The sequence below is a fragment of the Apostichopus japonicus genome, chromosome 15 (genome assembly GCF_037975245.1).
Source record: "Apostichopus japonicus isolate 1M-3 chromosome 15, ASM3797524v1, whole genome shotgun sequence".
Taxonomy (NCBI): domain Eukaryota; kingdom Metazoa; phylum Echinodermata; class Holothuroidea; order Aspidochirotida; family Stichopodidae; genus Apostichopus; species Apostichopus japonicus.
In genome coordinates, this window is record NC_092575.1 from 28,910,448 (window position 1) to 28,930,312 (window position 19,865).

The 19,865-nt window shown below is 37.3% G+C and overlaps 1 protein-coding gene across 3 annotated transcripts in view; it reads right to left on the reverse strand.

Annotated features, from left to right (window-relative positions):
* The window catches only part of LOC139981005 (uncharacterized), an 80,767-nt gene that overhangs the window by 10,718 nt on the left and 50,184 nt on the right, over window positions 1-19,865 (reverse strand). For 2 of the 3 annotated variants that reach the window (XM_071993099.1, XM_071993098.1), the window contains exons 4-9: window positions 15,479-15,572; window positions 11,300-11,354; window positions 5,060-5,200; window positions 3,711-3,871; window positions 1,084-1,188; window positions 167-309 (exon numbers count right to left, since the gene is read on the reverse strand). In XM_071993099.1, coding sequence (XP_071849200.1) covers window positions 167-309; window positions 1,084-1,188; window positions 3,711-3,871; window positions 5,060-5,200; window positions 11,300-11,354; window positions 15,479-15,572 — 699 coding nt within the window. Of the gene's footprint in view, window positions 1-166; window positions 310-1,083; window positions 1,189-3,710; window positions 3,872-4,427; window positions 4,453-5,059; window positions 5,201-11,299; window positions 11,355-15,478; window positions 15,573-19,865 lie in introns of all 3 variants that reach the window. The other variant, XM_071993100.1, reaches the window with a different exon arrangement.

The window sequence follows — 19,865 nt, forward strand, 5'->3', positions numbered from 1 at the left end:
GGACACTCACTTTCTGCCCCCCTAATGTTCTTTGTACTGTATCCTGGACACTCACATTTGGCCACCCCCCCACCCTTAAGATCTTTATATTGTAGCCTGGACACTTACCTATTACATTGATATGCTAACTGATTATTTATTGTGTATTAAGATAGCTCAAACTTACTTATCCTCCTGCAGTTTTGCATCAGTCAGTGTGGCTATCTGCTCACAGTCTGTTTCCAGGGTGTTCAATGTATTCTGTATCATTTGACTTATGGTCTTCTCCACATCTTTACAAACTTCTTCAATCTGGTTAACACAACGACTCTACAAAATAACGAACAAATAACAAACATTTTTCACATTTCATGAGATGCGGCAGAGGTTCTTCTTATGGCAGTTGATAGAGTCTATGAAAATATGTATGATAAGAATAACAGCTCAGCATTGGCAGCATTAAAGGACTACCTACAACATTCATCCTAATCAAATGACACACTTTGACCGTAAAATTAGCTGTAAATGAATTGTTTTATTTGAAGAAATACAGATATATGATGTGTTTGAAGATGAACAGCATTAAGCCCTTCCACTAGAACAAAACATAATTAATGGTTTGTTTGTGCAACATCTTTGCCAACATTTTTGCAACATCTTTGCCAACATTTTTGTGCAACATCTTTGCCAACATGCAGTCTTATTGCAAAAGACATGTATTTTCTGAGTCTTATTGCAAAAGACATGCATTTTCTGAGTCTTATTGCAAAAGACATGCATTTTCTGAGTCTTATTGCAAAAGACATGCATTTTCTGATCTAAACCATCCTGGCAATCCTTTAATAACCATTTCTTTACTAGAAGTGACTTAAGTCAGTATCTCCCTAATACAAGGGCATGATAACACACTTGTAAGATCACATGAATTGCATATAAAGATCACTAATTACAGTCTGTTTATTGTTTTTGAACTTCTTAGTTAGTCATTTATCTGTTGAATGCATTTTATGGTCACATCAGAGCAACAAATGAAAGAGTATCAAGTAAATGAATTACAAGAGAACTTAAAATCTATCAGATTGAGAGATGCTAACAGTCATTTACCTTGCCAGATGACATACTGGGCACAAAGATTGTTGGCATATCAAAGCCAGTCCGATTCAGGCCAGGTCTCTTACATAACTCCTGCACAATCTGCATCAGAACTCGCTGTGAAAAATAAAATCGCTATAGATAGCTCAATCCGTATGGAAATCTTTTGTATGCTTTATACTAGTGGTCGAAGGAATTGTTAACTGGTCAATGAGAACATAATTAATGTAAGCCTTTGTGGGTATAAATGTGTGCCATTCAAAACAACTGTTGATTGAAATAATGTAATGGATGCTCTTCAATAAATCCACTACCAATATAGTTCATTAGCTTGATTAGTTAAGCTAATGAAATATATTGATAATGATGTAACATATCAAATAATTTGAAGTTTCCAGTTTGCTCTTTCCATGTGATTAATGCTATCATGGAAAGTTGTCTGGACTATGAGGTATGGATTCATTATTAACATTCAGTTATCACTCAAGAACATGTGAGGGGATGTCTTAGTCAGATCAATCGAACAATGTCTTAGTCAGATCAGTCAAGAATGTCAGATCAGTTATTTGATGTGTTTAAGTCATCTCAATCAAGAAACATCTGAGACAGATCAATGGAGGATGTCTTAATCAGATCATCTGGTGAAGTCCTAGTCAGATCAATCCAGCAATGTCCTAGACAGATCAATGGAGGATGTCTTAATCAGATCATCTGGTGAATTCCTAGTCAGATCAATCCAGCAATGTCCTAGTCAGATCAATGAAGAAATGTCTTAGACAGATCAAAAGATGATGGCTTTATCAGATCAACTGGTGAAGTCTTAGGTCACTTGTGTAATGACTTGGTCAGATCAACGGGTGAAGTCTTAGGTCACTCGAGTAATGACTTAGTCAGATCAATAGGTGGAGTCTTAGTTCACTCGAGTAATGACTTAGATCAATGGAAGTCTTAGGTCTATCACTTGAGTATGACATAGTTAGATCAATGGGTGAAGTCTAAGGTCACTTGAGTAATGACTTAGTTAGATCAATGGGTGAAGTCTTAGGTCTATCACTTGAGTAATGACTTAGTTAGATCAATGGGTGAAGTCTTAGGTCTATCACTTGAGTAATGACTTAGTTAGATCAATGGGTGAAGTCTTAGGTCTATCACTTGAGTAATGACTTAGTTAGATCAATGGGTGAAGTCTTAGGTCTATCACTTGAGTATGACTTAGTTAGATCAATGGGTGAAGTCTAAGGTCACTTGAGTAATGACTTAGTCAGATCAATGGGTGAAGTCTAAGGTCACTTGAGTAATGACTTAGTCAGATCAACGGGTGAAGTCTTAGGTCACTTGAGTAATGACTTAGTTAGATCAAGGGTGAAGTCTTAGGTCACTTGAGAAATGACTTAGATCAATGGGTGAAGTCTAAGGTCACTTGAGTAATAACTTAGTCAGATCAATGGGTGAAGTCTTAGGTCACTTGGGTCATGACTTAGTTAGATCAATGGGTGAAGTCTAAGGTCAATTGAGTAATGACTTAGTTAGATCAACGGGTGAAGTCTTAGGTCACCTGAGTAATGACTTAGTCAGATCAACGGGTGAAGTCTTAGGTCTAAGGTCTTTGGAATATCTTTGTCTTACCAATCAGACAATGTCTTAGTAAGATCAATGGATGCCTTAGTCAGATCAATCTATGTCTTTGTGAGATCAATAAGGCACTGTCCTAGTCAGATCAATCAAGAAACTTCTTACTCTAGATTAGTTATGCGATGTCTAAGTCAGATCAATAAAGCTATTTCTTTATACAGATCCATGGGCGGTGTCTTAGTGAGATCAATGGGTGAGGTCTTACATCAATTGATGATGTCTTAGTCCGGTCAATCGAGCAATGTCTATTAAGTCAGATCATTCAGAAATTGCCTTAATCAGATCAATGGATGATCCCTTAGTCAGAGCAATTGAGCGATGCCTTAATCAGATCAATGGATGATCTCTTAGTCAGAGCAATTGAGCAATGTCTTACTGAGATCAATGGATGATCTCTTAGTTAGATCATGTGGGGGTGTCTACTGAGATCAATGGATGATCCCTTAGTCAGAGCAATTGAGCAATGTCTTACTGAGATTAATGGATGATCCCTTAGTCAGAGCAATTGAGCAATGTCTTACTGAGATCAATGGATGATCTCTTAGTTAGATCAAGTGGGGGATGCCTTACTGAGATCAATGGATGATCCCTTAGTCAGAGCAATTGAGCAATGTCTTACTGAGATCAATGGATGATCTCTTAGTTAGATCAAGTGGGGGATGCCCTACTGAGATCAATGGATGATCCCTTAGTCAGAGCAATTGAGCAATGTCTTACTGAGATCAATGGATGATCTCTTAGTTAGATCAAGTGGGGGATGTCTTACTGAGATCAATGGATGATCCCTTAGTCAGAGCAATTGAGCAATGTCTTACTGAGATCAATGGATGATCTCTTAGTTAGATCAAGTGGGGATGTCTTACTCAGATCAAGTGGGCACTGTCTTAGATCAATGTGCAATGGCTCAGATCAATTGTATGGGAGATTTAATAACTAAGGTAAAGCTGTGAATGGTATTCATTATAATCTATTTAGCTTCCAGCCTATGTTGCTGCTGGAGGTCTCACCTGCCTGTCACTTTCGTGACCAGCCTCATCAGCCTTGCTCAGATAAAACCTCATGTGGTCGCTATGCTGTTCATTTAGTTTCTCCACAATGTTCAAGGTTCTCTTACAGAGAGCCTGACCAATTGGATCAAAAAACACGAAGATGAGATCCGCCAAGTCTCCTGAAGATGAAAGATGAAGAATTCAATTGTGCTTAAAATAAATGATAAATAACCCATGGTTTACAGAAATAGTATCCATGACTGTCTCTGCCATAAAGGTACAGTTAATGTTGTGTTCCTTTAAGCTTAACAGTTATTTGCTATGATCATCTGACAATATAAGGGTATGATATCACTGTATCTGGTGAACATCAGCAAAGCATATGTAACTGTTACAGGATATTCAAGGCCAACACTCTTGCAATTATTTAGTTTTTTCTATTTATAAGTAATAATGTCCTTAAGAAGAGCAGAAGAATGTTTCACCCAACAAGAAAACTTAAAATTAATCACGTTTATCATAAATTATGCCAGAGGTCTCATAGCCATCTTAAGTCTTCTGTCACCCTCAACAGAGCAACCATCATCCAAAGATTATAATTGCTAATTTTCTCCATCTCAGTGATTGGGGCAATACATTATTTTCCATGTTTCTATAATATGCTGCATTTCATTGCTTTATCTACGTGGGATATACAAACAGTTTGTAAGTGTTGTACTGATAAACTGCACATACCAAGCCATAGAATCGCCTGATCAATCTATGTGGGATATACAAACAGATTATAAGTGTTGTACTGATAAACTGCACATACCAAGCCATAGAATCGCCTGATCAATCTATGTGGGATATACAAACAGTTTATAAGTGTTGTACTGATAAACTGCACATACCAAGCCATAGAATTGCCTGATCAATCTATGTGGGATATACAAACAGATTATAAGTGTTGTACTGATAAACTGCACATACCAAGCCATAGAATTGCCTGATCAATCTATGTGGGATATACAAACAGATTATAAGTGTTGTACTGATAAACTGCACATACCAAGCCATAGAATTGCCTGATCAATCTATGTGGGATATACAAACAGATTATAAGTGTTGTACCGATAAACTGCACATACCAAGCCATAGAATTGCCTGATCAATCTATGTGGGATATACAAACAGATTATAAGTGTTGTACCGATGAACTGCACATACCAAGCCATAGAATTGCCTGATCAATCTACGTGGGATATACAAACAGATTATAAGTGTTGTACTGATAAACTGCACATACCAAGCCATAGAATTGCCTGATCAATCTATGTGGGATATACAAACAGATTATAAGTGTTGTACTGATAAACTGCACATACCAAGCCATAGAATTGCCTGATCAACGTCAAATGGATACTTCATATCACCATCTACCAAGCCAGGGGTGTCCACGAAGGTGACCAAACTGAATTTCTTCTGTTTGGAAGTACTGATCTCAGTGTTTAAGTATTCCACAACACCTAGTATAGAAGACAATGAAAACAATAACACTTAGTACAGAAGACATTGAAAAATAATAAAACCTGGTATAGAAGACAAAGAAAACAAAAACACCTTGTATAGAAGTGAATGAAAACAATAACACCTAGTATAGAAGACAATGAAATCAATAACATAGGTCTAGTAAAGAAGACAATGCAAACAATAAAACTTAGTATGCAAGACTCTTAGTTTATGAAAACAACAACACTTAGTATAGAAGAGTCTTAGTATATGAAAACAAAAACACTTAGTATCTAGAAGACAATGCAAACAATTAAACTTAGTATACAAGACTCTTAGTTTATGAAAACAATAACACTTAGTATAGAAGAGTCTTAGTATATGAAAACAAAAACACTTAGTATAGAAGACAAAGAAAACAATAACACTTAGAATAGAAGAAGATGTTCCAATGAAAAACATCTATTTCAAAGAAGGAAGGAAATGAGAAGAATGTATTCCAAAGGAGGCTTCAGCACAATGTTAAATATGACAGCATTTTGTGCTCATTAATTTTATTGATAGGAGACATCAAATAACATAAAATGGGAAATGGATTTGTATGGTTTGCTGATCAAATAGTACCATTCTGTAGAATGTGTGTGCATCACTGATAATATTGTGTAGTGTCTACAACATTGGGAGGGGGGGGGAGTATTAAGGAGTAGAATGTCGGCACATAACTGATTCCTATTCTGTAGAATGTGTGTGCATCACTGATTTATATTATTGTGTAGTGTCTACACCATTGGGGGTATTAAGGAGTAGAATATCAGCACATAACTGATTCCTATTCTGTAGAATGTGTGTGCATCACTGATTTATATTATTGTGTAGTGTCTACACCATTGGGGGTATTAAGGAGTAGAATATCAGCACATAACTGAGTCCTATTCTGTAGAATGTGTGTGCATCACTGATTTATATTATTGTGTAGTGTCTACAACATTGGGGGTATTAAGGAGTAGAATATCAGCACATAACTGAGTCCTATTCTGTAGAATGTGTGTGCATCACTGATTTATATTATTGTGTAGTGTCTACACCATTGGGGGTATTAAGGAGTAGAATATCAGCACATAACTGATTCCTATTCTGTAGAATGTGTGTGCATCACTGATTTATATTATTGTGTAGTGTCAACACCATTAAGGAGTAGAATATCAGCACATAACTGAGTTCTATTCTGTAGTGCTTCATCATTTAAGCACAGAGAAGTACTCAGACAAACTGGCTCACATTTCTTTCTAGGTAACCACATTCATTCAACAAGCAGAATTACAATTATCTCATTTGGCATTACTTTTTATCCTTAAATCTTATCGTTCTTTACTTAAACAAGTTTTGCAGCTTACACCACCTTTCCACACATTTTCAATGCCCTCATTGCCTCCATATTCAACATTTAACCTTCAACTCAGGTCAATGATGGTACATGGTAGAGTACCAGCAATTAGAGCATCCAATCTTGGTGCTGTCTACCAGTGACCCTGGTAGTCTTGCAGAATCACTGTCTACATACATGAAGGAACACAATCAGTTTTACAACAGAGAGAAACACACAATCAGTCCAATTACAAAACGGAAGCCACAACAAGCAGTCTAATAGGAGAAAGGAATCACAGTCAGTCTGTTAATGTTAAGGAAGCCACCACAATCAGTCTAATAGGAGAAAGGAATCACAGTCAGTCTGTTAATGTTAAGGAAGCCACCACAATCAGTCTAATAGGAGAAAGGAATCACAGGCAGTCTGTTAATATGAAGGAAGCCACAAATACGTCTACTAACAGCAAGGAAGCCACAATTGGTCTAATAACAGAGGCACAATCAGACTTAGGACTTAAAAGAAGCCACAATCAGTCTAATAATTTAAAGGAAGCCACAATCAGTCTAATAACAGGAAGTCAGCTACAATCAGTCTACTGACAAAAAGGAAGCCACAACCAATCTTAAGAGAGAAAAGAAGCCACAACCAGTCTACTAACAGAATGGAAGCTACAGAATCAGTCTACTAACAGAAAGTCAGCCACAATCAGTCTACTAACAGAAAGGAAGCTACAATCAGTCTACTAAAAGAAAGGAAGCTACAATCAGTCTACTAACAAAAAGGAAGCTACAATCAGTCTACTATCAGAAAGGAAAGCCACAATCAGTCTACTAACAGAAAGGGAGCTATAATCAGTCTACTATGAAAAGGAAGCTACAATCAGTCTACTAACAGAAAGGAAGCTACAATCAGTCTACTAACAGAAAGGAAAGCCACAATCAGTCTACTAACAGAAAGGAAGCTACAATCAGTCTACTAACAGAAAGGAAAGCCACAATCAGTCTAATAACAAAAAGGAAGCCACAATCAGTCTACTATCAGAAAGGAAAGCCACAATCAGTCTACTAACAGAAAGGAAGCTACAATCAGTCTACTAACAGAAAGGAAAGCCACAATCAGTCTACTAACAGAAAGGAAGCTACAATCAGTCTACTAACAGAAAGGAAAGCCACAATCAGTCTAATAACAAAAAGGAAGCCACAATCAGTCTACTAACAGAAAGGAAGCCACAATCAGTCTACTATCAGAAGGAAGCTACATTCAGTCTACTATCAGAAAGGAAGCTACATTCAGTCTACTATCAGAAAGGAAGCTACAATCAGTCTACTAACAGAAAGGAAGCTACAATCAGTCTACTAACAGAAAGGAAAGCCACAATCAGTCTACTAACAGAAAGGAAGCTACAATCAGTCTACTAACAGAAAGGAAAGCCACAATCAGTCTAATAACAAAAAGGAAGCCACAATCAGTCTACTAACAGAAAGGAAGCCACAATCAGTCTACTATCAGAAGGAAGCTACATTCAGTCTACTATCAGAAAGGAAGCTACATTCAGTCTACTATCAGAAAGGAAGCTACAATCAGTCTACTAACAGAAAGGAAGCTACAATCAGTCTACTATCAGAAAGGAAAGCCACAATCAGTCTACTAACAGAAAGGGAGCTATAATCAGTCTACTATGAAAAGGAAGCTACAATCAGTCTACTAACAGAAAGGAAGCTACAATCAGTCTACTAACAGAAAGGAAGCCACAATCAGTCTACTAAAATAAGGAAGCCACAATCAGTCTAACAACAGTAAGGAAGCCACAATCACCCTAATTAGCACAGGAAGGATTTGATTTCTTATATAACGGAAAGGAGCAGCCCTATCAACAGATGTGAACACACAATCAGTGTTATAAGACAAAAGAATTCACAGAAAGGAACACAAAAGCAGTTTTACACAAGAAATGAATGCTAATGTCTTTCAACAGAAAGGAATGCACAATTAGTTTTATAGCAAAAGGAATTCACAATCAGTTTCATAAAGAGAAAGGAACACACAATCAGTCTTCTAACAGAGAGGAAAGCACAATCAATCTAAAATTCCCATTCATGAGAAACAAACCATTCCAAAAGATCCCACACACTACATAGCAAACATTTTAGCATGTACTGAAGATCAGACTGCAATGTAACACCACTACATCATGCTGCATTTATGAGAGTGGATCGCAATGCAGCTTGAGATAGCAGCGACACAGTACAGACATGACTCAAGGGATGTTTCCAAGTAATCAACCTTACTCCAATGAGACTAGATAGCAGCCACACAGTACAGACATGACTCAAGGGATGTTTCCAAGTAATCAACTTACTCCAATGAGTCTAGATAGCAGCCACACAGTACAGACATGACTCAAGGGATGTTTCCAAGTAATCAACCTTACTCCAATGAGACTAGATAGCAGCCACACAGTAATGACATGACTCAAGGGATGTTTCCAGGGAGTGTACCTTTAATACTCCAATGAGTCTAGATAGCAGCCACACAGTACAGACATGACTCAAGGGATGTTTCCAAGTAATCAACCTTATTCCAATGAGACTAGATAGCAGCCACACAGTACAGACATGACTCAAGGGATGTTTCCAAGTAATCGACCTTACTCCAATGAGACTAGATAGCAGCCACACAGTACAGACATGACTCAAGGGATGTTTCCAAGTAATCAACCTTACTCCAATGAGACTAGATAGCAGCCACACAGTACAGACATGACTCAAGGGATGTTTCCAAGTAATCGACCTTACTCCAATGAGACTAGATAGCAGCCACACAGTACTGACATGACTCAAGGGATGTTTCCAAGTAATCAACCTTACTCCAATGAGACTAGATAGCAGCGACACAGTACAGACATGACTCAAGGGAATGTTTCCAAGTAATCAACCTTACTCCAATGAGACTAGATAGCAGCCACACAGTAATGACATGACTCAAGGGATGTTTCCAGGGAGTGTACCTTTAATACTCCAATGAGTCTAGATAGCAGTGACACAGTACAGACATGACTCAAGGGATGTTTCCAAGTAATCAACCTTACTCCAATGAGACTAGATAGCAGCCACACAGTACTGACATGACTCAAGGGATGTTTCCAAGTAATCAACTTACTCCAATGAGACTAGATAGCAGTGACACAGTACAGACATGACTCAAGGGATGTTTCCAATTAGTGTACCTTTAATACTCCAATGAGACTAGATAGCAGTGACACAGTACAGACATGACTCAAGGGATGTTTCCAAGTAATCAACCTTACTCCAATGAGACTAGATAGCAGCCACACAGTACTGACATGACTCAAGGGATGTTTCCAGGGAGTGTACCTTTAATACTCCAATGAGTCTAGATAGCAGTGACACAGTACAGACATGACTCAAGGGATGTTTCCAGGTAATCAACCTTACTCCAATGAGACAAGATAGCAGCCACACAGTAATGACATGACTCAAGGGATGTTTCCAGGGAGTGTACCTTTAATACTCCAATGAGTCTAGATAGCAGTGACACAGTACAGACATGACTCAAGGGATGTTTCCAGGGAGTGTACCTTTAATACTCCAATGAGTCTAGATAGCAGCCACACAGTACAGACATGACTCAAGGGATGTTTCCAAGTAATCAACCTTACTCCAATGAGACTAGATAGCAGCCACACAGTACAGACATGACTCAAGGGATGTTTCCAATTGGTGTACCTTCAATACTCCAATGAGTCTAGATAGCAGCCACACAGTACAGACATGACTCAAGGGATGTTTCCAGGGAGTGTACCTTTAATACTCCAATGAGTCTAGATAGCAGTGACACAGTAATGAATTCTGAATGAACAATGTATCAGACATGCTTCTCGCCTCTTCTTCTTCATGAAGTGTATTTCTCTTGAGTTTTGACTGTGGTTCATCAGTGTTGCAGACAATAACATATTTTTGTTTCATGTATTTTTGATATTAGCATGTCCAGTACCATAAAGCAGCTTTGTTGGAATTGGTATTACTGGAAACAAGATTGCAATTGAACAAACTCAGAGGTTGTTTCAAGTGAATTTTAATGATTGATTGCTGTCATTTGTGGCAAGGGGTTTTAATATGTTTTTTTTTTACAACCTCCATCTTGTCAAAGTCACCCATCTTCTTCATCTCAGCTGCCCAAGACTTGCCGATGATACCAACCTTGGCTACCTACACTTCACCGGGCAGCTGATACAAGATAGCAATGCAACGCATCAGCACACCAGTGAAGCGTTGGCATCCAAAGGCACACTTCTTTCCCATCTTCGTCAGTTCTTTCTTGATTACTGCTCATTAATATTCAACTGTTTGAGCTGACACATCTACCTTAATTCTGACAGGTTCTTATCAAGTCCTGTGATTGGATACAATCTTTTCCTGCTCCATAGTCATACATAGCTACCACAAGCAGCTTACCCATTAGGCTTTCACTCTATCAATTTGCCTGGTTCGCAGCAGTGCATACAAATATATGTTAATATATCTCCATTTAAAGGAGTATGAATTCAGGATTCTCTCTTCATGTTCTCAGCTGACACTTTTGGAACCCAAGTTAAACATTCTGACCACAAATCCTGTGGGTATTAAGGTGAATATACAGATGCCAACTTGTGGTACCCAGAGATGAATATATGATGCTCCTTTACATACTTCTCACCACTAATAGTTATTTAAACTGAGGAAATAATTACCTTCCAATTTGGCCAACTCCTTGAAGTGAGGATAAAGGTGGAGGGTTGCATTTCCCTACAAAAAAAAAAAAAATAACAAAACAAAATGATACACCAGCACAGATGAACTTTTACAACTGGTGTTATGGCTGCTTGCATAGGAAACAACTTTCAACACTCTGTAGCTAACACTATCTTAATGATAACTGCACCAACACAGCATTACCAAATGCTTGCAATGGAATAGTCAAAAATGCAATCTAGTTAAAATGAATTAGCAGTCTCGAGGAGGGGAGGAGTGGAGTGGGCGGGGGTGATCTAAAGAGTTTGCAGCATTACCTTCAAGTACCTCATTTTACCAATCTTATCCTTTCATGACAATGATTGTGTTTATGAGCAAACCTCACAAAGCAGAACATCTTTCAATGCAGGGTGCAGGTCTATGCAGGTCAATGCAGGGTGCATGTCTATGCAGGGTGCAGGTCTATGCAGGTCAATGCAGGGTGCAGGTCTATGCAGGGTGCAGGTCTATGCAGGTAAATGCAGGGTGGGACTATATGATCATTAGAAATACAAGTAGATTAGTGATTCAAGTAACAATGCATGAATACTAGAAAACATTTCACTTTGACCACTGCCGACTTGAAGTAATCAGTACTTACTGTAGCTAACATAAGGTCCTTGTACTCATGTGGACCTACACATCTTGTTCTACCACACTTTTAATGTCATAGTGTAATCAAATCAAATGACTTTCAAAGAACACAAGAGTGCAATTGTACTCAATAGGGTGAACATCTTCATGACATGTATCAAGTTTACCAAAGCTTCACTTTTTAAGTTATCATGTTGAACTAAACCTAAACTGTAAACATGTCAACATCAGATGACCTTTGAACTCCTCCAAAGGATGTCGGATCCTTGAACTTACTTTAATAGAGCCACATGTATCAAATATGAAAATAGCCTGAGCTTTACTTTCTAGGTAAGGTGTTTTATAAGATTTTCAGATCCCTGTATCTCTGTTGACTTTATGACCTAACATGACCTTTGGCCTTTAAGACATGGGAAGGGATTCTTGTGCTTGTTTAGCAGTTAATTGTTCATCTTGTAGATGAAGATTTTAGAATTTGACCTGTGGTGACCTCAGATAACATTTGATCTCTGAGAATAAGCATGAAGTTAATTCATGTAGTTTTTGAGTTTAACTAACATGTTTAACTAAGCACATAAATACTTATACACAATAACATCACCATCACATGACATTCCTTTTGTCCTTTGATCTTCTGCAAGGAATGAACAGAACAAATTACAAGGTGACCTCACTCAGACAAAAGAGATCATTCCCAGCTATGTGCAGTCAGATTTTCAGTTTCTAAGGATTAGGATGGAAAAACTGAGTGGCTGTTTGATATTCCTTCCTTCTTTCCCTACAGGAAAAAATCAGTCACTTTTACTCAACTAATTTCTGTAGTTTAAGAGTACTGTGTAGTGTGTACTGAGTAGTTAAGAGTACTGTTTAAGAGTACTGTGTAGTTTGTACTGAGTAGTTTAAGAGTACTGTTCAAGAGTACTGTTTAAGAGTACTGTGTAGTGTGTACTGTGTAGTGTGTACTGAGTAGTAATAGAGTACTGTTAAAGAGTACTGTGTAGTGTGTACTGTGTAGTGTGTACTGAGTAGTTGAAGAGTACTGTTTAAGAGTATTGTGTAGTGTGTACTGTGTAGTGTGTACTGTGTAGTGTGTACTGTGTAGTGTGTACTGAGTAGTGTGTACTGTTTAAGAGTACTGTTTAAGAGTACTGTGTAGTGTGTACTGTGTGGTGTGTACTGTGTAGTGTGTACTGAGTAGTTAAAAGAGTACTGTTTAAGAGTACTGTGTAGTGTGTACTGAGTAGTTAAAGAGTACTGTTTAAGAGTACTGTGCAGTGTGTACTGAGTAGTTAAAGAGTACTGTTAAAGAGTACTGTTTAAGAGTACTGTGTACTGTGTAGTGTGTACTGTGTAGTGTGTACTGTGTAGTTTAAGAGTACTGTGTAGTGTGTACTGAGTAGTTTAAGAGTACTGTGTAGTGTGTACTAGGTAGTTAAAGAGTACTGTTTAAGAGTACTGTGTAGTGTGTACTGTGTAGTGTGTACTAGGTAGTTTAAGAGTATTGTGTAGTGTGTACTGAGTAGTTAAAGAGTACTGTGTAGTGTGTACTAGGTAGTTAAAGAGTACTGTTTAAGAGTACTGTTTAAGAGTACTGTGGCATATACTGTGGATCAGTTATTTTGAAGTCAGCAAGGCCAGACAGGGATAAGCAAAGCAGAAAAGGGCAAAGTTAACTGGCTTGAGGGCTCAAATCTATCCAACTTATCAATAGGTATCTTCTTCGAGGTCAAGCTGTCCACTAAGACCTTTAGTTGAAGGTGAGACTAACACAAGCTGAGAATGTTAAAGGAGCTTTCTGTTGAGCAAAACCTGGAAGGGAGTGATTGGACGGAAAGGGGGAAGAGGGAAGAGGGTTGGGTAATGACTGCAGATTATCAGTTTGGTAATAATTTTACATATCAAGTAAATATGAAGAAAAGACAGACAATGATGGTTATCAAACATGTTGTATACAGTAGTTGAAGACTTTAAATAATATGAATGTCAGCATCTGAAGTAATAACCTGATCAAACCTTGCCTATAGCCAGACAGAACTTGGCATCTACACCTGGATGGAGTTTGGTAATTCCAACAAGATAAATCTACTAAATAATACACCTTCCATACACACCTTCCATCACAATATGTGATCAAACAAGACAAAACACCAAATAACTATAATGCTTGGAAATCAATAAACAGAGAAGAAACTTTTCTGTTGCCAGGTAACCAGATCTCTACATGTGATGTATCTCACTGCTGCAGCACACAACATAGAGGAAGGCCAGACCTACATGTATCTCACTGCAGCACACAACATAGAGGAAGGCCAGACCTACAATTATCTCACTGCAGCACACAACATAGAGGAGGGCCAGACCTACTATACCAGCTAGCACCAATGGATAAACTCTTCAGTCCAACTTTTAATCTGGGACACATGGTATTCACAGACTTTTGGGCGATACAGGTAACAATGTTATGTCATTGGGAGATACAGGTACAATGTTATGTTAGATGAACTGACATTTCTGACATAATTTATGTCAGATAATTTGACACTGAAGTACCATGCTTGACTTTCTTTCAATTATCTTGAATCTAAACACAACATGATAATGGATGATAATCTATGACAAGATTCTAAAAATATTACAACTAATAAATTCAGGCCATCTGATGTAGAGTAACATCCATTCTATTATTGACTGATCAGTTACACATTTCTTGCTAGATTGATTCTAGGCAATTCCATGATTCTTCAAAGACCTGCAAGATTAGTGGTAGGAGAACATTTAAGGATAAGAAAGTCCCTTTAAAGATGGGGTCATGAGAGCTGGGTTGCCATAACACATAAAGACAGACATTCAAGGACAGTCAATACACTAGTCTGAAACTCCTCCTTTGTGATGTGTACTTAAGGAGTTCATTCTATTTACTCAGCCTGCACCACCATTCTTATGTTGCAATCAATGTTTAAGCCTAGTAGTTTAATGCATTGTCATTTATGACAGTTTCTGTGCAGTCTATTCAAGAAAGTCATTGCACCATGAGACAAGTCTCATCATATATGCAAAAACAACCACTTACAAAACCTATACATTTGACAATTTAACAGGACTTCTAATACATTGCCATACAACATATGAGTAATTCCACAAGTTATGAACTAAAACAGTATTGGGCTTAAGTAACCATCCTGTCAAATTCTGCTGAATATTTAAAATACTTTTATAAGGAAGTTTTGAATGAAAATAGTTAATCCTTCAACATGCAAACACTATTAAAAAGTATTGATAAATTGACATTTATAGACAAAGGTTTCTTTACCATTTGAGGTAAGAATATTTAAATGGTAGGCAAACATTAAGGGGTTCGTTACTTGCATATGACTCCTTTCCCAATGGGAAACATTCGATGTTATTAGCAACATTTATGCTCATAAACCTTCTTTTTTGTTTGATTTGTTTCGCTTTATTTTTCTAATTTTAAGTAAATTTTTGTGTTGATGGTTAATTCCAGTTGCCTGTGAGTCATCTGGGTTTGAATGAATAGAGCAACTCACCGTGAGAGACTCTCGTTTCCTACCACTGGTGACAAAGCAGAATCCTTGAGTCTCGATGGCCACACCCGTTCGTTGGACATGTTCCTCGATGTACCTGAAAGATAATCACAAAGAAGACTCTTCTATAACAGCTCTCAGTCTCTATCTGTGGCTTAATCCAAGACCAGGCTTGTGATGTACACTGCTGCTTGCTACTGCCATCAATAAGACCAGGCTTGTGATCTGCTGCCTGCGACTGCCATCTTACCTAACTGAACTCTAAATGAACTCTCCCTTCTGCAACCATAGATTATGTCCACTAGGTGTCCTTTGGTCAGAATAACAAAACCTTCTTACAAAACTGACCATGTGAGTCACTATGAACTTTATATGACCTCCTATAGCTTCCAATCACCTTGGAACAGAACAAGAACTGACCAGTAGCCAGTTAAGGTACTTAGTTATGAATATTCATAGCTAAAGTAAAATACCCTACAGCACAGTGGAGTGTCTATTCATAACATGATTGGGTACTATTACATGGCCCTTGTATGACCCCCGCTAATTAGCAGGAAAATGGGGGCAGGCTAAGCCCAGTTAAATGTATTGTTCACACTCTATCAGGATCAAAGCAGCCTAAGCAGGTTAAGAACTGTATAATTTTTTAAGGATAATTTAGGGAGAGAAGTTTAATCAGGGGAGATTCAGTTAGAATTAAATAATAATTAAGCGATAAATGTAAGAATAGCAACATAATATATGTCACTTTTTATAACTGTTGATTCACCCTTATTTATTATGCAAAGGTCCAAAAAAATGATCTGTGGTTAAGTGTTTTATAACAAATACTGGCAGATAATTCATAGAAATGGCTAGAGTTAATTTAGTTCTGACCTTTTCAACCTTCGAATAGAAGTCTTCTTGGCACTTTTGTTGTAACTCAATGATTTTAAGAGTATATGCTAGAATTGTTATTAAAAGCAAGACTGATATAACAGAGAAAATTATCATAAACCAACACTAATATGAGTTGAAATTGTCATGTCAGTTTGTAGGCACATCTCGAAGAGTAAAGTCACCATGGTGACTTCCTGCTGTGGTACGTTAATTATTTCAATCCTTAGAATGTAACAGTTCAATTCATGTGGTTGTTTGTTTTTATTAGAAGTTACACCAAATAAGTAAAAAGGTATTCACAACCAACAATTGAAGATCTGTGCACTAATTCCTTCTCAGGTAATTTGTCAATACTTGTTTTTTGTCCTACATATGTTACTTTACTGTGTGATTGACGGTCTTACTCTATTTTATGTAACTCTAGAATTGAGGCAGCACAGACATTTTAGGATAAATTTATTCATGCTATGCTTAATACTGATCCCAACAGAGAAATGCTGAGTCATTCCCATTAATTAGCTATTCTAAACTACACAACATCCAACGTAATTCCAAGTAGCTTAGATTCCTATACAGTATAGCTTAGATTCCTATACAGTATAGCTTAGATTCCTATACAGTATAGCTTAGATTCCTATACAGTATAGCTTAGATTCCTATACAGTATAGCTTAGATTCCTATACAGTATAGCTTAGATTCCTATACAGTATAGCTTAGATTCCTATACAGTATAGTTTATGTCAGAAGGTGAACTTGTAACCTTCAATCAATATTAATACAACTACATTATCAAAGTCCCTACAAATTATGTTAAACTTATATGCATGCTTCACATTGTCAGTTGGGAAAATATTCCATACTAATCCACAGGCATATACTGTACATATTGCTTTGTTGTACATCCTTGTATTCAATAGCCACTAACAGGGAGAGGTCAACTTTATATTGTATATTACATACACAGAAGCAAATGCCATATGGCTTTATTTCCATAGGGCTTTTGGAATGCATAGAACATTTAGTACTTTGACCAGAGGTAAATATATACTGCATATGCCATACAGTAGGTGTACTGTTCTTATAAAAGGAATGGGACAGTGGGTCATACAGTACACATACCCAGCTATATGATCACTGTGCAGTTAAGGAGGAGTAAGTACTACTGTGAGTTAGCTAAATGGAGAGCTCTCTGAATAGCAGCTCCCAGTTTGGTTAACTGACTAGGTGTATGAGTGATGAAATATCCAGATATTTTAATTCAACGTAAGCATTAATAACTTGCACAGTTGTTAAAAGAACACTCTAGATAGCATTATAGGAACAAATATCCTAGAACTTCCTGCTCACAATCTATTGCAATGTTCCATCTTGCAAGATAACAATTGGAATGGAACTTTTGTGAAACTATGTGTTCTTTGCTAAGTTGTTATTATCTTTTTAATTAGAGATTGTGCACTGTACAGTTCATGGAGAGTTGAAACATTATTCATTCCACAATTGGAACATACTCCAAGAAAAAGGATCAGACCCACAATAAATCCAATAAATAAATAACAAACTGCTAACTGTTTCTTTTTGCCAGATCACAAAGTTATAAAATCATGATGCTCTAATCATCAGCTTCTTCTTCCTTCAAGTCTATTATACTCTATCATCTTCACCCAGTTATATCTTATTTGGGGGGGCATCTTCACCCAGTTATATCTTACTTGGGGGGGGGCATGACAACCCATCACCAAAATTATTAATCAACTGAATGATATAAGCATGTTTAGTTTGTTCATGATCATGGGCAACTACAGAACAATGTTGGTAAACTGAGCATGGAACTGCTGTAGTTCCATGGAATGATAATTTTTACAAAGTTACAAAACCAACCATGAACAGTTAGAGACACTTCCACTCAATTTTTACTTCTGTTTTTTTTTTGTGCAATATCATCCAGCAAAAGTGTGCATTCCGTGCCAATTTAACACACAAGGATGAACAAGAATAATCACTGTAAGTTCAATAAGCTGATAGAAAGAACAAGCACGCCCATCATCCCATGCAGTTATAACTACGTACACAGTATACCTAAAGCAGCTGACTGAACACGTATCAGAATACTACTTTATGGATACACAAATCTGAGAACTTACAGTTCTGTCAAACCTATCCAGCTGTCAGGTACATATTGCAATATGACTAATTTGTTATTGATTAACAAAATAACATCAATATATATGCAGTCAACAATACTACAATATATTTTGCATTAAATGAAACTAAAATAATACAGGAAGAGTATGTACATGCATGGTTGGGTCCAATATGTATTCATCTAAAAACCCAAGTGGTTGCATTTTACTGCTTCATGAATGTATACATTCAAAATCTCAATATCTCAGTTTATTTGTGCATGAGGAGAGGTATATGTGATACAGTTATTGAAATCATCCGAGTTAATTAAGAAGTACAATCTTCCATAAGACAAAAGCAATGATGGGAGGGGAGGGCTAGCAGCTTCACCTACAACACCAGCAATGATGGGATGGGCAGATAGCAGCTTCACCCACAACACCAGCAATGATGGGATGGACTGGGGGGTAGCAGCTTCACTCACAACACCAGCAATGATGGGATGGGGCTAGCAGCTTCACCCACAACACCAGCAATGATGGGATGGGGGCTAGCAGCTTCACCCACAACACCAGCAATGATGGGATGGGGGGCTAGCAGCTTCACCCACAACACCAATTGGTTTCATAGTTTTAGGAAGGTACAATATTAAATTGGTTGACTCAAAACACTATTGGACCAACATAACTTGGTTAAAATGTGAGAGTATAGTAAAACAAGAATAATAGACTCATTTGAACTTGACAAACAACCTGCTGCAGAATGAGAATAGTAACTTCCCTCCACTGTCAAAGTCTAAGCTCCAAAAGTGAACTTAGAATGATAGAAGAAGCTAAAACAATGCAGCAACTCGTACTAGATTTGTATAAATCTTTGCATGCTGTAAAGCTGTGTGGTGAAGTAATTGATTACAATAATAACTTACCTTTAATACAAGTATTCTGTTTCTGTTAAGTGGAGCCTACACTATATATTTAACATTGACTTAATGCCTTAGCTAAGATGCAAGATGCACTATTTTCAGCTACTAGTGAATTTTTAAGGTGAGAACCTCTATCCTACTGTATCAGTTGATGAAATCTCACCAAACCAACTCATCAAGCTTGACAAATTACTCTTGAAAAGTAATCATGTTAATAATAATAATGCAGTCCAGGACAGATTAAATAACAGCACAGAATGCAAAGCTTGCAAGTAACACTTTTCATAAATACAGTAATTACTGTGCAAATTAATGGTCCTCCTATTTTAGTTAGGTCATTATGAAGTTGTTGACAAAGCTCATTGGTGTGTTGGGATAACTGAACTGAACAAGATTGTTATCAGAACTGTGCCATCTAACAATTTAGTATAACATCTCTTTCTCAATCTCCTTTGTAAACAATTGAT